This window comes from Stegostoma tigrinum, chromosome 6, assembly GCF_030684315.1.
Source record: "Stegostoma tigrinum isolate sSteTig4 chromosome 6, sSteTig4.hap1, whole genome shotgun sequence".
Classification (NCBI taxonomy): Eukaryota; Metazoa; Chordata; class Chondrichthyes; order Orectolobiformes; family Stegostomatidae; genus Stegostoma; species Stegostoma tigrinum.
In genome coordinates this window covers 46,568,294-46,586,732 of record NC_081359.1, presented here as the reverse complement: position 1 = coordinate 46,586,732, position 18,439 = coordinate 46,568,294, and the positions used below count along the sequence as shown (strand labels likewise).

General features: G+C 42.7%; 1 protein-coding gene across 1 annotated transcript in view; it reads right to left on the bottom strand.

The window, feature by feature from the left end:
• Window positions 1-440: 440 nt before the first annotated feature.
• LOC125453701 (mastermind-like protein 2) overlaps window positions 441-18,439 on the bottom strand; it is a 430,368-nt gene continuing 412,369 nt past the window's right edge. The window contains exons 4-6 of the mRNA XM_059646963.1: window positions 9,107-9,307; window positions 910-1,021; window positions 441-520 (exon numbers count right to left, since the gene is read on the bottom strand). Of these exons, the coding sequence (XP_059502946.1) occupies window positions 441-520; window positions 910-1,021; window positions 9,107-9,307 (393 nt within the window). The remainder of the gene's footprint in view (window positions 521-909; window positions 1,022-9,106; window positions 9,308-18,439) is intronic.

The following is an 18,439-nucleotide window of genomic DNA, read 5'->3' as shown; positions in this document are numbered from 1 at the left end:
TTAATCAACTCCCACATGTCAAATGTGGACTTGCCCAATAACAGCTCCTCCCAATTAACACTCCCTAGCTTCTGCTTAAGACTGCCACACACAAAAGAATTTGCCCATTTGTTGCTGAAGGTGTTCTGTGGCGTGGAATGTTAGTGCAGCATCTTCCGTTCGAGCAACTCGTTGATGAAGATGTGGCATTCCCTGGTGTTAGGCAGCAAGCTTTCTCCGACAGAGAATAGAAGTCGTACAGTCTGACAGCATAAAAACAAACCCTTTGGCTCAGTACAGACATGTCGTTCACAGCCTACTATGCCAAGGCGTTTTAAGTGCTCATTCTTCTTAAATGTTGCAACAGTGCCTGTCTCCACTTTTCATATTTCTGTCACCTTCTGGGTGAAAAACATTTTTCTCAGAACTCCTCTTGTATGTCTTGGTGAAGTTGATGATTGCTATATATTGTTCTCCTTGTCCATAGCCTTCCTCTTGCAGTTGCCATTCTGGGGTTGGTTCGCTAAGTTTGGCATAATGGCTGGTTTGCAATGCAGAGTGATGTCAACAGTGTGGGTTAAATTCCCACACTAGTTGAGATTACCATGATGGACTCTCCTTCGCAAACTCTCACCTTGCCTGAGGTGCGGTGACTCTTAGATTAAAAATCAACAACCATGCCGCTTATGAGAGCAGCTCGATGATATGCTAAGACAATGGCGACTTTACTTTTTTAACCTAACCAAACTGAGAGGATCATGACAATTGTAAATCTTCCCGTACTGAACAATTTATAATCTTAAACATCTATTAGAATCCATATTATTCAGAATAAAAAAAAACAATTAACGCAAAATACATTTATATTTTGTAACATTATTATTGCAATAGAAAACAAAGTTCAAGGTGCAATATTACATTTTTCATTACCTGGAAACTGACTTGGCTGTGGAATTCCAACTAGATTTCGCCTTTGTTCTTTATAATCTGGAGGTGGCCTAGTCAAATGCCTGCTAGGTTGATCCTGTGTGTTCATTTTCTGCTAAAAATTAGTCAGTTGTTACTCAATCAGTAATTCAAAAGTAACATCTTGAAAACAAAACTTATTTTTCCTTTTTCCCTACTTCATATAATCCCAGCAGACTCTCAGCCTGACGGGTGAAATGGATGTGCTAGACATGTCCTTTACATAGACTTCACTAATGCTGCTGACAACTAGTTACTAAGTTATGTCAGAGGCCCAGCCAGGCAGACTAGAGGCCGGACAGAGTGGAGGTTCAACTGACTAGAGCACTGTGTAGGGAAGTAGCTCATTTTCACTGAACACGTCAACACACATGAAAGCCAAGATCCATGAGCAGTGTTTAAAGCAAGGGATGAAGGCCTCGTGTTTTGAATTAGGAGTCCACAAGGCTTTCTCTTCATCTGTTTTGGAAATTTAGAGCAGAGGGGATGGAAGCTAAGGCAATTACATGCTCCTCTTGTAGGATGTGGGAGGTAAGGGTCACCACTAGTGTCCCTGCTGACTTTACCTGCGAGAAGTGCATCCAACTCCAACAACTCACAGATCGCATTAGGGAACTGGAGCTGAAACTGGATGAACTCCGCATCATTCGGGAAGAAGATGGGTTGATAGAGAGGAGGTAGTCACACCTATGTTACAGGATAAAGGTAGCTGGGTGACTGTCAGGAGCGGGAAAGGGAATGGCAGATAGTACTGGGATCCTTTGTGGCCATTTCCCTCAATAATAAGTATACCACTTTGGACACTGTTGGGGGAGACCAGGGGAAAGCCATAGCGGCCAGGTCTCGGGCACAGAGCCCGGCTCTGAGGCTCAGAATGGAATGGGAGAGAATGGGAGAACAATAGTGATAGGAGATTCAATGGTTAAGGGAACAAATAGGAAATTCAATGGTTGCAAATGAGATTCCCAGATGGTATGTTACCTCCTGGGGGCCAGAGTCAGGGTTGACTTGGATCGAGTCTACAAGATTCTTAAGGGGGAAGGCGAGCAGCCAGAAGTCATGGTACCCATCGGTACCAATGTCACAACTAGGAAAAGGGATGAGGACCTGACAAGTGAATATAGGAAGTCAGGTTGGAAGGTCAAAGGCAGGACAGGCAGAGTAGTAAAATTAGGATTACTACCGGTGCCATGGGCTAGTGAGGCTAGGAGTGAGTGCAGCTGAACACATGGCTACGGAGCTGGTGTAGGAGGAAGGGCTTCAGATATGTGGATCACTGGGATAGCGTCTGGGGAAGGTGGGGCCTGTACAATAAGAATCAGTTGCACCTGAACTGGAGGGGCACCAAGTTCCTGAGCAGGGGGTTTGCTAGATCTCTTCAAGAGGGTTTAAACTAGATTGGCAGGGGAATGGGAACTAGATCAGAGGATGTGGTAGATACAACGTCTAGGGAGTCTGTGAGGAAGGAAAAACAGTCGATAAGGCAAAAGTTTCAGTCAGTGTGATAGATTCAAGTCTATCTATTTAATGAAAGAAGTGTCTGGAATCAGGGTGATGAACATAGAACATGGATCAGTAATTCGAGCTTCAATGTTGTGGCCATTATGGAGACTTGGATATCACAGGGGTCAGGAATGGTTGTTGGATGTTCTGGAGTTTAGATGTTTCAAAAGAAATAGGGAGGGAGATAAAAGAGGTGGGGGAGTGGTATTGTTAATCAGGGATAGTACACAGCTGCAGAAAGGGAGGCCATCAAGGAAGGTTTGACGACTGAGTCAGTATGGTGGATGTCAGAAACAGGAAAGGAGCAGTCACTTTATTAGGAGTTTTCTACAGAGCCCCCCAGTAGCCACAGAGACACTAAGGAACAGATTAGGAGCCAAATTATGGAAATGTGCAGAAGTCTGAGGGTTGTTGAGTCTCTTCTGTCATTCGTGTCTTGAATTTCCCAAAATTCGACTGGAACCTCCTAAGTGCAAATAGTTTGGATGGAACAGATTGTGTCAGCTGTGTCCAGGAAGGCTTTCTGACTCAATATGTAAGTAGGCTGACTAAAGGAGAAGCCATATTGGATTTGGTGCTTGGCAACAAACCAGGCCAGGTGTCAGATCTCTTGGTAGGAGAGCATTTCGGTGATAGTGATCACATCTCCCCAATCTATACTATTGTCATGGAGAGGGATAGGAGTAGACAGGACACGAAAGCATTTAATTGGGGGAGGAGCAATTACTATGATACTATTAGGCAAGAACTGCAGAGCATAAGTTGGGAACAGATATTCTCAGGGAAATGCACAACAGAAATGTGGACGTTGTTTAGGGAGCGCTCGCTGAGAGTGCTCGGTTTGTCCCACTGAGGCAAGGAAGGGATGGTAAGGTGAAGGAAGCTTGGATGACAAGACATGTGGAAGATCTAGTCAAGAGGAAGAAGGAAACTTACTTAAGGTTGAGGAAGCAAGGATCGGACAGGGCTGTAAGAGGGTTACAAGACAGCCAGGAAGGAACTGAAGAATGGACTTAGGAAAGCTAGAAGGGGTCATGAAAAAGCCTTGGTGGGTAGGATTAAGGAAAACCCCAAGGTGTTCTATACCTATGTTAGGAATAAGAGGATGGCCAAGTAAGGGTAGGGCTGATCAGGGATAGTGGAGGCAACTTGTGCGTGTAGTTGGAGGAGGTAGAGGAGGTCTTTAATGAATACTATGCTTAAGGATTCACCAGTGAGAGAGATCTTGTCGTTTGTGTTAACAGCATGAAACAGGCAGATATGCTCCAACAGGTTATGTTAGGAGGGAGGATGTGCTAGAAATTTTAAAAAGCATGCAGATAGATTAGTACCCCGGGCCAGATGGGATATACTGAAGGTTATTACAGGAAATGAGGGAAGAAATTGCTGCACCTTTGGCAATGATCTTTGCGTCCTCACTGTCCATTAGAGTAGTACCAGATGATTGGAGGGGGGGCAAATGTTATTCCCTTGTTCAAGAACACATTGATGAATATAGACCAGTGGATGTGGTGCTTATGGGTTTTAACAAGGCATTTGATAAGGTTCCCTATGGTAGGGCTCATTCAGAAAGTCAGGAGGCATGGGATTCAGGGAAATTTGGCTGTCTGGATACAGAATTGGCTGTCCAATGGAAGACAGAGGGTGGTAGCAGATGGAAAGTATTTAGCCTGAATCTTGGTGACCAGTAGTGTTCTGCAGGGATCTTCCTGGGACCTCTGCTCTTTGCGGTCTTTATAAATGATTTGGATGAGGAAGTGGAAGGGGTGTTAGTAAGTTTGCTAATAACATGAAGGTTGGTGGAGTTGTGGATAGTGTGGCTGGCTGGTGTAAGTTGCACTGGGGCTTTGACAGGATGCAGAAATGGGCAAAGCATTTGCAGATGGATTTCAAGCCAAAAAAGTGTGAAGTAATTCATTGTGGAAGGTCGAATTTGAATGCAGAATTCTGAGTTAATGGCAGGATTCTTGGCAGTGTGGAGGAACAGGGGATCTTGGTGTCCACATTCATAGATCCCTCAAAGTTGCTGCCAAAGTTGATAGGGTTGTTAAGAAGGCATATGGTGTGTTGGCTTTCATTGGCAAGGGGATTGAGTTTCAGAGCCATGAGGATATGCTGCAGCTCTATAAAATCCTGGTTAGACCACGCTTGAAATATTGTGTTCGGTTCTAGTTGCCTTATCATAGGAAGGATGTGGAAGCTTTAGAGAGAGTGCACAGGAGATTTACCAGGATCCTGCCTGGACTGGAGGGCAGGTCTTATGAGAAAAAGTCGAGGGAGCGAGAGCTTTTCTCATTGGAGCGAAGAACAATGGGAGGCAACTTGATAGAGGTGTACAAAATGATGACAGGCATAGATAGAGTGGATAGCCAAAGACTTTTTCCCAGGGTGGAAATGGCTATCATGAGGGGGCATAATTTTAAGGTGATTGGAGAAAGGTATAGGGGTGATGTCAGAGGTAGGCTATTTACACAGAGAGTGTGTGGAATGCACTGCCAGCGGTGGTGGTAGAGTCAGATACATTAGGGACATTTAAGTTACCCCTGGATAGGCACATGGATGATAGTAAAATGAAGGGTATGCAGGTTAGTTTGATTTTAGAGTACGATAATAGGTCATCACAATATTGTGGGCCAAAAGGCCTGCACTGAGCTGTACTGTTCTATGTTTTTGACTCAACCACCCTTTTAAACAGTGATTTGCAGAGCCTCACTGTTCTCTGGGTGAAAACATCACCAACTCCTATCTAATCCCTTTGCTAATTATTTTCAATCTATGCTTTCTTGTTATTGACACCCCTTACTAAGGTGCAAAGATCCTTCTTACCTCTTGAGCTAAGCCTCTCACACAGCTCATTCAAATCTTTCCTGAATCTCTTATATTCTGAAATAAGCCTGTCCAATCTTTCCTTAAGGCTAAAAGTCTACAGTCCTGGCAGAGGAGTAACAGACCAAATCTGACAATGGTGTATACAGCACACAGCTATAGTGACTGAAAATGCTTTGTGACATCACCAGATGTGACGAAATCGGTCAACAATGGGCTATTTCTTTGTTGGTTCTGGGTAGATCAAATTATTCCATTCACACAATCTGCATTATATGTTACAGGTCCCAAAATCACTAGTTCCCAATTTCTTGCCCATGGCTTCCTCCTTCTGCAACTAGAGCTGGTGAAATCCCCAGCAGAGATCTAACTCTTTGAAAAGTAGACCATTTAGATGAGAAAGTATTTCAGCTGTGAACTGAATGGAAGTGGAAAAGTAGGAGGTCACATCCAACCAAACAAGTTTGACCTGAACACCCCTCCATGCATTTCAAAACCTATCATTCCATTGTAAGAACTGCCGCACATTGTGTTTAGGAACAGTTCACCATCAGACATACGTTTAAAAAACTGTTCAAGAGTTACAATTATCTCATTTCTTTCTTATTGACACATTATACATTTTGTAGGAGTTACTCAAGCTTGAAGAGTTATTGAGACTTTATCTACATGGACTTTAGCAAGGCCTTTGATAAGGTAGGTTGCTCAGTCAGGTTAAATTTCATGGGATCCACAGACAACTAGATTAGATTCAATTCCCCACAGTGTGGAAACAGACCCCTCGGCCCAACAAGTCCACACCACCCCTTGAAGCATCCCACCCAGACCCATTCCCCTATAACCCACACACCCCTGAACACTATGGGCAATTTAGCATAGCCGATCCACCTAGCCTGCACATGTTTAGACTGCTGGGGGAAACCAGATCACCCAGAGGAAACCCACACAGATGCAGGGAGAATGTGCAAATTCCACACAGACAGTCGCCCGAGGCTGGTATTGAACCTAAGTCCCTGGTGCTGTGAGGCTGCACTGAGCCACCGTGCTGCCCCTAGCTAACAGGATACAAAATTGGCTTGACGGTAGAAAACAGAGGGTTGTGCTGGAGGGCTGTTTTCAGACTGGAGGCCGATTTGGTGCTGGGCCCACTGTCATTCATCATTTAAATAAATGATTTATGATGAAAATTTAGGAGGTATGGTTAGTCAGTTTGCGGATAACATGGAGATTGGTGGTATAGTGGACAGTAAAGAAGGTTATCTGAGAATGCAGCAACATCTTGATCAACTAGGCCAGTGGGCTGAAGAATAGCAGATGAAGTTTAATTTAGATAAATGCAAGGTGCTGCATTTTGGTCAGTTAAATGAGGGTAGGACTTACACAGTAAATGGTAGGGCTCTGATGAGTGTGATAGAACAAAGAGATCAAGGGGTTCAGGTTCATAGCTCCCTGAAACTGGAGTCACATGTAGACAGGGAGGTGAAGGCGGCTTTCGGCAGGCTTACTTTCAAAAGTCAGAGCATTGAGTACATGACTTGGGACATCTTGATGCAGCCTGTACAAGACATTGGTGAGGTCACATTCGGAGTACTGTGTGCAGCTCCGATTGCCCCACTATGGAAAGGGTATTACTAAGCTTGCAATAGTGCAGAAAAGATTTACTAGGATGCCATCTGGGCTGGAAGGTTTGCGTTATAAGGCAATGTTGGATAGGCTGGGACTTTTTTTCCCTGAAGTGTAGGAAACTAAGGGGTGGCCTTTTAGAAGTCTATAAAATCACGAGAGGCACAGATAAGCTAGTCAGCCAATAGCCTTTTCCCAAAGGAGGAGTCTAAAATTAGAAGGCATTGGATAAGGTGAAAGGGGAGTGGTACAAAAGGATCTAGAGAGGCACCTTTTTCACACAGACGGTGGCCAATTTCTGAAATGCGCTACCAGAGGTAGTTGTGGAAGTGAGCACAATTTTGTCATTTAAGAAATATTTAGACAGGTACATGGACGGAATAGGTATGGTGGGATGTGGACTAAACACAGGCAAATGTGATTTTTTTTTCATTGTGAAAAATAAGCACATGGACAAGTTGGTCCGAAGGACATGTTTCCATGCTGTAAACCTCTATGACTCTATGAAATGGTTCCAAATAGCAATCACCAGTGAGAAGTCCTACCTCAAATAGCAGTAGCACACCACCACTTTGCCAATACATTGAAGTATCCACTCACTAGTTCAGGAGCATTGACCCTGGTATATACAGTAGATGACAGTACACAGAGGCTTATGCATGGGTACATTTGGACTGGAAGAAGAGTGGAAAATTGGGGAGATGTAGGGAGAGAAACAGGAGCTCCTTGTCAGACAATAAGGTTGAATTCCAACTCCTCAACCCCTGGATTCCAATGATAATAATTTTGTTTGGTCATGAGAATTTGTTGGCATCCGCCCTGAAACTTCCAACAAAAGTAGTTAAATACAGAGGAATCCACCAACTACATTGGAGAGTGTTACATTCAAAAGCTGTATTTAACCTTGGAGTGAGTGGCAATTCCATGGCCGCTTGCAGTGCAACTTCTCAGTTCCCACCATGTTTCAGGGAGTACGATTCTATCACTAGAGTGGCACCAGGGTTAAATGAGAATACGGTACCTCTGATTTGTTGCAAACTTTGCTGGTGGGGATCTGGGCACAATCCTGGATGCCATGTTCAGTGCCATTTCCATGTAATTTAAATGCACATAAGATCCTGTGTCACTATTTTGAAAAAGACAGGGCAAGTATTCTAATGTTCTGGGCATTACTTATTCTTCATCAGTAGCACAACGTAAAGGTTACCTGGTCATTATCACATTGCTGTTTGGGGGACCTGGCTGTGCACAACTTTGAACTTTAGTGGCTGAAACAAGTTTTAGGATGGTCCAAGGTCACAAAAGACAATATATAAATGGAATTATTTTTCTTTTTAATCTGCACTTTTCCAGGTTAAAGCATTGCAGATTGCAGATTGCAGCATACATTCAGTATTCAGTCCACATATAACAGGCAGACATTTATGCAAGATATTGAGCCTAATGTTTTCAAAACAAATAACTTTGGCTACATTAAATGTTTAGAAGCGGCAAAATTAACCAATAACTCATTGTTTGGTGCTTTATAGCTTTATTATCTGGTAAGAAGACTTTAGTAAAGATATGTACCCAGAGGAAAGAAAAAAAGTAGAAACAAGCACCCTCTACTCTATTTAATAAGTGGCTCAACCTTTGCATATTGGTACAATGGAGAAAATGTGCTCAATTGGAAACTCATTCCTTATGGTCGCTGCTGTTCTTAAAATAGACTGGAGACATGTAATGCGCATTGCTGAAAGAATGGAAAATCAGCTCTGTAAATCAGCCATAATGAGAGGCCTGAGGGCTGTTCATGGGACTACTCATTATATGTCCATGGGTGACTTTAGAACCTCTCAATCTTCTGCTAATTACTGTCAGATGGAGACATTGGGAAGAGGAGCCAAAGTTGCATTTAAGTGCGATTGCCTGATCCTCATTCTGGACCAGTATGATAGTTCACCCCATCTCACTACAAACCTCTATACTAAATTAAAATCATGGTCATTAATGGCAGTTCCTTTAGGCAAAACAGGTTTAAGCGCAGTACAGGTTAGGGGAAACATTGTACACTAGCTTTCTCAATCCTATACAAAGAAACACTTTGAAAATGAATGGGAGATAGAATCCTAAACAGTTTGGACATCATACTCTGATTTGCTATAAAAAAAGCAAAAACTACATTCTTAAAATACATGCAGGTTAGCACAATTATGAGGAAAAAGTGTACCGGATCTGCAAGAATTTGTTGATGAAGAAGCAGCTGTTTCTGTTGCTCCAATAGGTGCCGCTGTATGACCTGTTTCTTCTCAATCAACTGCTGCTTTATTGCTGCTTGTTGTGAATTGTTAATGTAGTTGTTGCCAGGGTTTGGACAGGTATTCGAAGTTTGGCTTGTACCTGGACTTGGCTCAACCAGAGAATTCTGATCCTGAGGAAGGAAAGAAAGTATATTTCTTGTGTCAAATTTTTTAAAAATTAGCTTTGCTATATGAAGCCAAAAAAAAATTTAAGATCAATTTCAAAATTATTGACATCTATAAAAACTAATGAGCACAATGAACAATCAAGCTCTTCTTAGAATGTAGACCCCAAAGAAGTCTTCATGCACATGTCCAATAGGATTCTAACTTATCACCCTTTCTAATGGGCCATCTATGAGCCAACACTACCCTGATACCATATGGGGAGGCATCGCATGTCAACACCAGATCTCGCTTGGGATCATAGAGTGCAACTCCTCAGATGATGAAAGCTGGTTCTTCACTTCTCTAAAGGCTACATCTTGGCTACCATTTCCAAGGCTGATGCTTTTTCAACAGGAGATGTAAGGGTGCTGGATGGAGGCCAGGTTACGTATGAATTTTCTGTAATAATTCACTGATCCAAGGAAAGTTCCACTGCCCTACCCTTGTCGATTATCTTTGTCACTTCTTCAAAAAGCTCAATCAAGTTACTGAGACACGACCTCCTCTTCTCAAAACCATGTTATCTTTCGCTAATATGCCCACTTATTTCCAATTGTGAGTAAATCCTATAGAACACAGAACGTAGAAAAGTACAGCACAGTACAGGCCCTTCAGCCCACGATGTTGTGCCGTGGATTAATCCTAATCCAAAAATAAAATAACCTAACCTATATTCCCCTCAATTCACTGCTGTCCATGTGCATGTCCAGCAGTCGCTTAAATGTCACTAATGACTCTGCTTCCACGACTACCACTGGCAAAGTATTCCATGTGCTGACAACTCTCTGGGTGAAGAACCTCCCTCTGACATCTCCTCTATACCTTCCTCCTAACACCTTAAAACTATAACCCCTCATGGCAGTCAATCCTGCCTTGGGGAAATGTCTCTGGCTATCGACTCTATCCATGCCTCTCATTACCTTGTACACCTCGATCAAGTCACCTCTCTTCCTTCCTTTCTCCAGAGAGAAAAGTCCGAGCTCAGTCAACCTCTCCTCGTAAGACAAGCCCTCCAGTTCAGGCAGCAGCCTGGCAAACCTCCTTTGCACCCTCTCCAAAGCCTCCACATCTTTCCTATAATAGGGCGACCAGAACTGGGCACAATATTCCAAGGTCTCACCAGGGTTTTGTAGAATCTTGAAGAATCCTCTCCAATAATTTCCCTAACCCACTGGCGTAAGGCTCACTGGCCTGCAATTAGTTGGATTATATTTGCAATCTTCTTTAAAAAAGGAACAATATTGGCAATTCTCCAATCCTCTGATCTAACCTCTGATACAAAGATTTCATTCAAGGCCCCAAATATTTCCTCCCTTGCCTCTCTCAGTATTCTGGGGTATATCCCATCAGGCCCTGGGGACTTGTCTACCTTTATGTTTTTCATTTTTGATCTCAACATGACCCCAAACTATCTACACACCCTTATCCAAATTCATCATCGACCAAGTCTTTCTCTACGGTCATTACAGACGCAAAGGATTCAATTAAAACCTCACCCATTTCCTCTGCCTTCACACCTTTCCCTGTTCTTGAATGGGTCAACGCTCTCCCTGGCCACCCTCTTGCTCTTTGTAGATGTGTGAAAAGCCTTGGAATTTTCCTTAATTCTGTTGGCCAATGACTTTTCACGATACCTTTCAGCCCTCCTGACTCTTTGCTTAAGTTTCTTTTGACTTTACCAGCATTCCAGCCTTACCTTGTGTATACCCAGCCTCCTGGCCTTGGCAAATGCTTCCTTTTTCTTTTTGATTTGATTCACAATTTCTCTCATTATCCAAGATTCTCCAAATTCACCATACTTATCCTTCATCCTTCCAGGAATGTGCTTGCCCTGAGTTCCTAGTAACTTAGCCTCGAAAGCTTCCCACATACCAGATGTTGCTTTGCCCTCCAATTTACATTCTTCACGTCCTGCCTAATATTATTTTAAATAGCCTCCCCAACTTAGCACCTGTTAACCGCACTTATCTTTATCCATCAGTACCTGTAAAGCTTACAGAATTGTGATCACTGTTCCCAAGTTGCTTCTTACTGAGACGTCAACCACCTGGCCAGGCTCATTTCCCAATACATGGTCCAGTACAGCCCATTTCCTAATTGGACTATCTACATTCTGTTTCAAGAAGCCCTCCTGGATGATTCTTACAAACTCTTTCCCATCTGTGCCCCAAGGTACTAAGAGAGTCCGAGTCAATATATGAGAAGTTAAAATCACAATTGACAAGAACCTTGTCACTTTTACATATTGCCAAAATCTGCCTACATTTCTGTTCTTCTACCTCCTGCTGGCTGTTGGGAGGACTATAGTAAGTCTTAAACATTCTGATTGCACCCTTCCTGTTCCTGAGGTCTGCCCATATTGCGTTATTGTACGAGCCATACGAGGTGTCCACCCATAGTCCGGCTGTGATTGTCTTCTTAACAAGTAGTGCAACCCCTTCTACGTCCCCCTGTATCCTGCCAGAAACATCTGTATCCTGGAACATTAAGCTGCCAATCCTGTCCCATCCTTAACCAAATCTCTGTAATAGGTGCGCTGTCCAGGGTGTGCACTCTCCTGGATACTGGTCTATACTGCTCTTAGGTAATTCAGGTCTAGTGGAATTTTTTTGCCATCTTCAGTCTGCATACAGGCAGCAAATATAACTTGCCTGCCCAGATCCTGAAAAAATGTTAACTATTTGGCCAAGGCTTGGCTTTGTTATGGCGTTTTACAGTGGGCTATTCTAGAAGCCTCCCTTCAGGATATGTCCTGAGTGAGGCTGTGCATTTGCTTTTATTGCTTTCCCCAAGCTCAGTCAGCCTGGAGAGGGTGTCCTCTTTGTGACAAAAGGTGATTTTGTTCTGGGTTTTTTGGAAGAGAGGTTGTCAAGCCAGATAGCTGAAGTGTCATGGTTTAAGAGGCCTCAGGGTTTTTTGAAAACAATTTAACAACAGAAGGGGAGTGGCCAGTTCTCCCAGTTCAGGCCTTCTAGTTTTGTTTCGCTGTTCAAGCCCCAGAAGGGTTGCAAGCTTCAGTAAATGATTCCTAACTGACTTTCTCTGAAATCTCTCTTGTTGTTCCCTCCTGGATTAGAATCCTACCTGTAAGAATTTGTGTGTGACTTTACCTTCTTGCCAAGGGGTATGTTTATCGGATGTTCCTATATTAGAACAGTTCATTCATAACTGTTACTGTATTGGGTTGGCTAAGTTTTCCAGTAGTTAAGTTATTCTAAATTCTGCATTCTTTTGTTCATGTTTAAACAATAATGTTTAAATAAATTCTGTTTTGCTTTAAGCTGGGTGATTTGATTTGTTCTATCATACCTGGAACATCCACTTCACATCTACCTTTAAAAATAAGAAAATGTTAGAGTCTAGGCTACCTTCTTGAAATATTTTGAGGGGTGTCTGGCCTGGACCATAATAATTTCCATTGACATACTCTGCAGCTCATAGGCTCCACTTGCTACATTTTCTCATTTACACTTGACTAAGAGGAAGCCCTCCAAAAGTTTGTGATCTCAAATAAACCTATTAGGGTATAACCTATAACCCATAACATGTGACTTCTGACATTGTCCATCCCAGTCCAACAGCAGCACCTCCACATCATGTTTGAAGTTCTGCTGGGCTTCAGCTAGTAAGTGCTTTTGCATGGCTACATCATTAAATCCTGAACACCAAATGACTTTCAGCATCTCATTAAGGGTTAAACCAAGCTCACACACCTCTGCCAAGCGTACTAACTTTGTGAACAATCCCAACACAGATTCCACTGGTTCTCAAAATGCCGAGTAAAACTGATATCATCTCAGAATTAGAGGTGGCTTAGGGTTGTAATATTCCTTAGCTAAATACATCAACTCTTGAAAGGTTTTAGTATCTGGTGCCTCATGAAACATTATGTTCCTGATAATCAAAAAAGCTGCAGGTCCACAAGCTGCCAGAAGAATAACTCATTGCTTTTAATCTGCCCTAGTATCATTTGCCTAGAAAAAAATTCATTCTTTCCAAATGCCGGGCCTACTTTCTGGCAGCAGGACTGGACAGGTCAAGCTTCCGAAAGAATAGCATTCCTCAACTAAAAGACAACTGCTGTGAATGATTTTCTTTAGGAGCTTTTTTTTATCTCGCCACCACAGAAATAACTCCATAGAAGTTATTATTCCGTCTCCAAGTCATCCTTCCTTTGCACGTACATAGTGCTCGACACTGGTCCAGTGTCCTCAGAGCCATCTTTCAGAGTGAACAGAACCTCTGACACTCTTAATTATATCTGTCAGCCAGGGCTCCCTGATTTGACCAGGTTAACAGTCTCGATCAGGATACTCACATTCTATGAAGTTCATCTGGATGTCCTTGTCACACCCACTATAAAACCCAACTATTTTTGAATAAAGGGAGAAGTATTTCAAATTCAACATCAATGTTGCTGTATTATTCTGAAAAAGGGTCAATTTTTGATTTCAATTATGACTTAGCAGCTGAAGGTCCTGATGTTTCATAGAATTCTGAGCCAGCCCTTGCAGTTTCAAAATTGGTTAGATTGAGCTACCATTTTTCTAACAACTTTGTCAAATGTATGTTCTGCTAGAAATAAGAAACAGTTCTACTCCTCTGATAAATTTAAATTTATGAACCTGCTGTGTTTTTGTTCATTGTACTTCAGCATTTTAGATCTTTCATATTCTCATGATTTTTCTTTTAAATATTCACATCAAGCTACATCCAGATATTATTATTTTGTTGTCAACCTTAGGAGATAGTCACTGTTGAAGGACTTCACCAGTTTCAAAATCTCCCCTTCCCCTACTGCATCCATAAACCAGCCCAGTTCGTCCCCTCCACCCACTGCATCCCAAAACCAGTCCAACCTGTCTCTGCCTCCCTAACCGGTTCTTCCTCTCACCCATCCCTTCCTCCCATCCCAAGCCGCACCCCCAGCTACCTACTAACCTCATCCCACCTCCTTGACCTGTCCGTCTTCCCTGGACTGACCTATCCCCTCCCTACCTCCCCACCTATACTCTCTCCACCTATCTTCTTTACTCTCCATCTTCGGTCCGCCTCCCCCTCTCTCCCTATTTATTCCAGTTCCCTCTCCCCATCCCCCTCTCTGATGAAGGGTCCAGGCCCGAAACGTCAGCTTTTGTGCTCCTGAGATGCTGCTTGGCCTGCTGTGTTCATCCAGCCTCACATTTTATTATCACTGTTGAAGTGTGTTTGCCTTTATCCTAATTGCTGTAAATGGATTGTCAATGAATGGTGAGCTAGAGTATACAAAAATTCTACCAAACAGACTGCAAAGTGAAATATTTTGGAGGAAAAAGAAATGAGCACATTAGAAGTACATGTATTTGAACTAAAGAAACAAAGGAAGTAGTTTTTACTAGTTCAGGAGTCTAGGACTAGGGACAGAGATTAATCATTAGGGTTTCACAAATAAAATTAGGAAATAATACAAAGGGTGGTAGAAGTTTAAAATTATTTTCTACGAATTGACATTTGAACAACTTTAAAACCGAGAGTGATAGATTAGGCACAGATAAGGAACATGGAGTAAAGATGGACACCTAAAGTTAATCACACATTAGCAATGATCTCACTTAATGAAGAAGAGACTTGAAGGCTAAATAGTCTGATCCTGTTGCTACAATCTTTGTTCACCTAAACTTGCTTCTGCAGTGAAAGGTGTCAAATTCAGCATTCATTTGTTTTAGAGTTCACAAATCCACTTCCTGAGGCAGTGAGAACTAACAGAGTCATACAGTCATAGAGTAACACAGCATGGGAACAGGCCCTTCACCCAAACTGGGCCATACTAACCATGGTGCCCACTCAGTTCGTTCCAATTGCCTGCATTTGGTCCATATCCCTCTAAACCCTTCCCATCCTTGTACCTATCCAAATGTTTTGTAGATGTTGCTATTGTACATGCCTCAACCACTTTCTCTGGTAGCCCATTTCATATAAGCATGATTCTCTGTGTGAAGACGTTGCCCTCAGGTCCTTCTTAAATGTTTCCTCTCTGACCTTAAACCTACACCCTCTAGTTTTCAATTCCCCATCCCAGGGAAAAAAGACGATATGCATTCATCATGTCTCTGCCCCCTCAAGACTTTATGCACCTCAATATGGTCATCCCTCATTCTTGTACGTTCCAAGGAGTAAAGTCCTATCCTGACCAACCCATCCTTATAACTCAGGCCCACTAGTCCTGGAACATCCTCCGGTTTTCTCTGTGTGCTGCGCTTTCTTCCCACAGTCCAGACATATGCAGGCTAGGTGGATTGGCCATGCTAAATTGCCCATTATATTCAGGATGTGTAGATTAGGTGTGGAGAAAGAGTCTGGGTGGATTGCTCTGAGAGTCAGTTTGGACTTAGTGGGTTGAAGGGCCTTTTTCACACTGTGAGGATGCTATGATAAATCTTCTTTTCACACTTTCCAGTTTAATTATGTCTTTCCCATAACAGGATGACGAAAACTGTACACAACAGTCCAAGTGCAGCTGCATCAATGGCTTATAGAACTGTAACATAATGTCCCAATTTCTATACTCGGTGCTTTGACCAATGAAGGCTAGCATGTTAAATGCCTTCTTCAACACCCTGTCCAACTGTGGCACCACTTTCAACGAACTATGTACGTGTACTCCTGGGTCCCTCTGTTCCATAACATTCTTCAGGATCTTACCATTTACAGTATAAGTTGGTTTGACTTTCCAAAGTGTAACACTTCACACTTATCTGCATTGAATTGTATTTGTCGATCCTCAGCCTGCTTCTTCATCTGATCAAGATCCCTCAGTAATTTTTGATAACCTTCTTCCCTCTCAATGATACCTCCTAATTTTGTATCACCGCAAACTTACTAATCATGCCCTTTATTTTCATATCCAGATCATTCATGTAAATAAAAAATAACATATGTCCCAGTACTGACCTCTGAGGCACACCACTAGTCACGTGGAACAGCAGAGAGTTAAGTCTGTAAGATTCTCAAATGAAATGGCAGATGATAATGAGTAGGTTCGTAAATCAAAGTTTGGCTTCCGTCGTCACTTTCAATCTGTGATGGATAGAACTTTGGAAAAAGAGGAATCCTTAGGTGGTAAACAAAAGGAGACCTCACTGAAGATAGTAAAGATAGTTTACCACAAGGTAAAATAGAAACCTATAAGGGAGAATGAGACATAAAAAGGCTCAGGTGTTTTCATTGTAATAAAATAGGCCATGTGAAGCCACACTGAGCAGATAGATATGGGAAGAAGCTGGGAACTACTAATCTAAATATGCATAATGTAGATATAGGAAATGCTGTTCAAGTTAAGCAACATCCTTAAAGGCTTAACCCTCTAAATTTGGCACAGGTTCAAAAAGAGATTGAAAGCATGCTCAAAGATAATTTAATCAGAGTGACTTGCAGTGGATGGACCTCACACCATGTGATTATGTGTGGTCTATTACAAATTCAATGCAGTTACAAAATCTGATTCATGTCCTATTTCACATGTGAAGAATGTGGGACAAGCAACTTATTTTTCTTACAAAAACAGAAATTGCTGGAAAAGCTCAGAAGGTCTCGCAGCATCTATAAAAAGAAATCAGTTATCATTTTGGGTCAGGTGACCCTTCCTTAGAACTGACGGTAGCTACGAAAATATTGTTTTTTGTGCTGAAGATAGTGTGGGTGGAGATGGTAAGGAGTAAATGATAGATGGGGAGACAGCCCAAAGAGACAGAAAAACAGTTAGACAAAGGAGTAGACAACCATCTGGCTCGGAGGATGAATGGCTGTTAATGGAGAATCTTAGTGGTTAACAATGGGTGTGTGTAATACCAGACTATATGATCACAGGGTCTGGTAATGTGGCAGTGGGGACAGCTTATTGGAGAAGTCAAACCCTAAAGTTCTTGAACACGATATTGATTCCAGAAGGCTACAGGGTTGCCAAGCGGAAAATGATGTCACCTTACACTGACTTCACAATGCAGCAAAGCTGAGACAGAGATATTGGCTAGGCAACAGAGTGGTGTGTTGAGGTGGCTTGCAACTGGAAGCTTAGGATAATTTTTGCGAGTAGATCATAGGTTTTCTGCGAAGCTGTCACGCAGTCTACGCTTCATTTCCCCATTGTAGAGGAGACTATATTGTGAGCAGTGAATGCAGTAGGCTAGGATTGTGTGAAGTGCAGGTGAACCAGTTTGGAACCTTGGATACTGAGGAAGGAGGAGATAAATGGGCAAGTGTTAAACCTTCAGTGATTTCAGGGAAAGGGGCTGTGGGGTGTTTGTAGGGAGTGAAGAATGAATGGACCAGGGTGTCTGGGAGGGATGGTCTCAGCTGAAGGTGTGTAAGGGAGGGGAGGGAAACATGTTTCTGGTGGTGGCATCCTGCTGGAGGTGGCGGACTGGTGGCTAATGATTTTCTGCATGTAGGTGATGATGGGATGGCAGGTAAGGACAAGGGCAACCCTACTGCTGTTGTGGGAGTGAAGAGAAAGGGTGAGGGCTGAAGTGTGGAAGATGGGTCAGACCTGGCTGAGGGCCCTGTCAACAATGGTGCTAAGGAATTGTTAGTTGAGGAAAAGGTGGACAATTCGGAGGCTCCCTTGTTGGAGCTGGCATAATCGAAAGATATGTGATACAGACAGGAATTGGGAGAACTGAACTGAGTCTTTACAGGAAGCACAGTGCAAGGATGTATAAAAACCATAAGGACTGCAGATGCTGTAAATCAGAAACAAAAACGGAAGTTGCTGGAAAATCTCAGCAGGTCTGGCAGCATCTGTGAGGAGAAATCATTTTGGGTCTGTTTCTGAAGAAAGGTCACCGGATCCAAAACGTTAACTCTGTTTTCTCTTCACAGGTGTTGCCAGACCTTGCTTTTCCAGCAATTTCTGTTTTTCTTGTGAAGATGTACTAGTCCGGGTAACTATGGGATTCGGTGGGTTCATTATGGGCATTTGTGGCCTGTTTATCCCCAAAAATAGAAACAGGTATGGTGATGAAGTTAAGGGTGGAGTCAGAGATACAACAGGTGAAAGTGAGGATGAGCCAGAAACTGGAAGCAAAATTGGAAAACCTGTCAAATTCTGTATGAGAGAG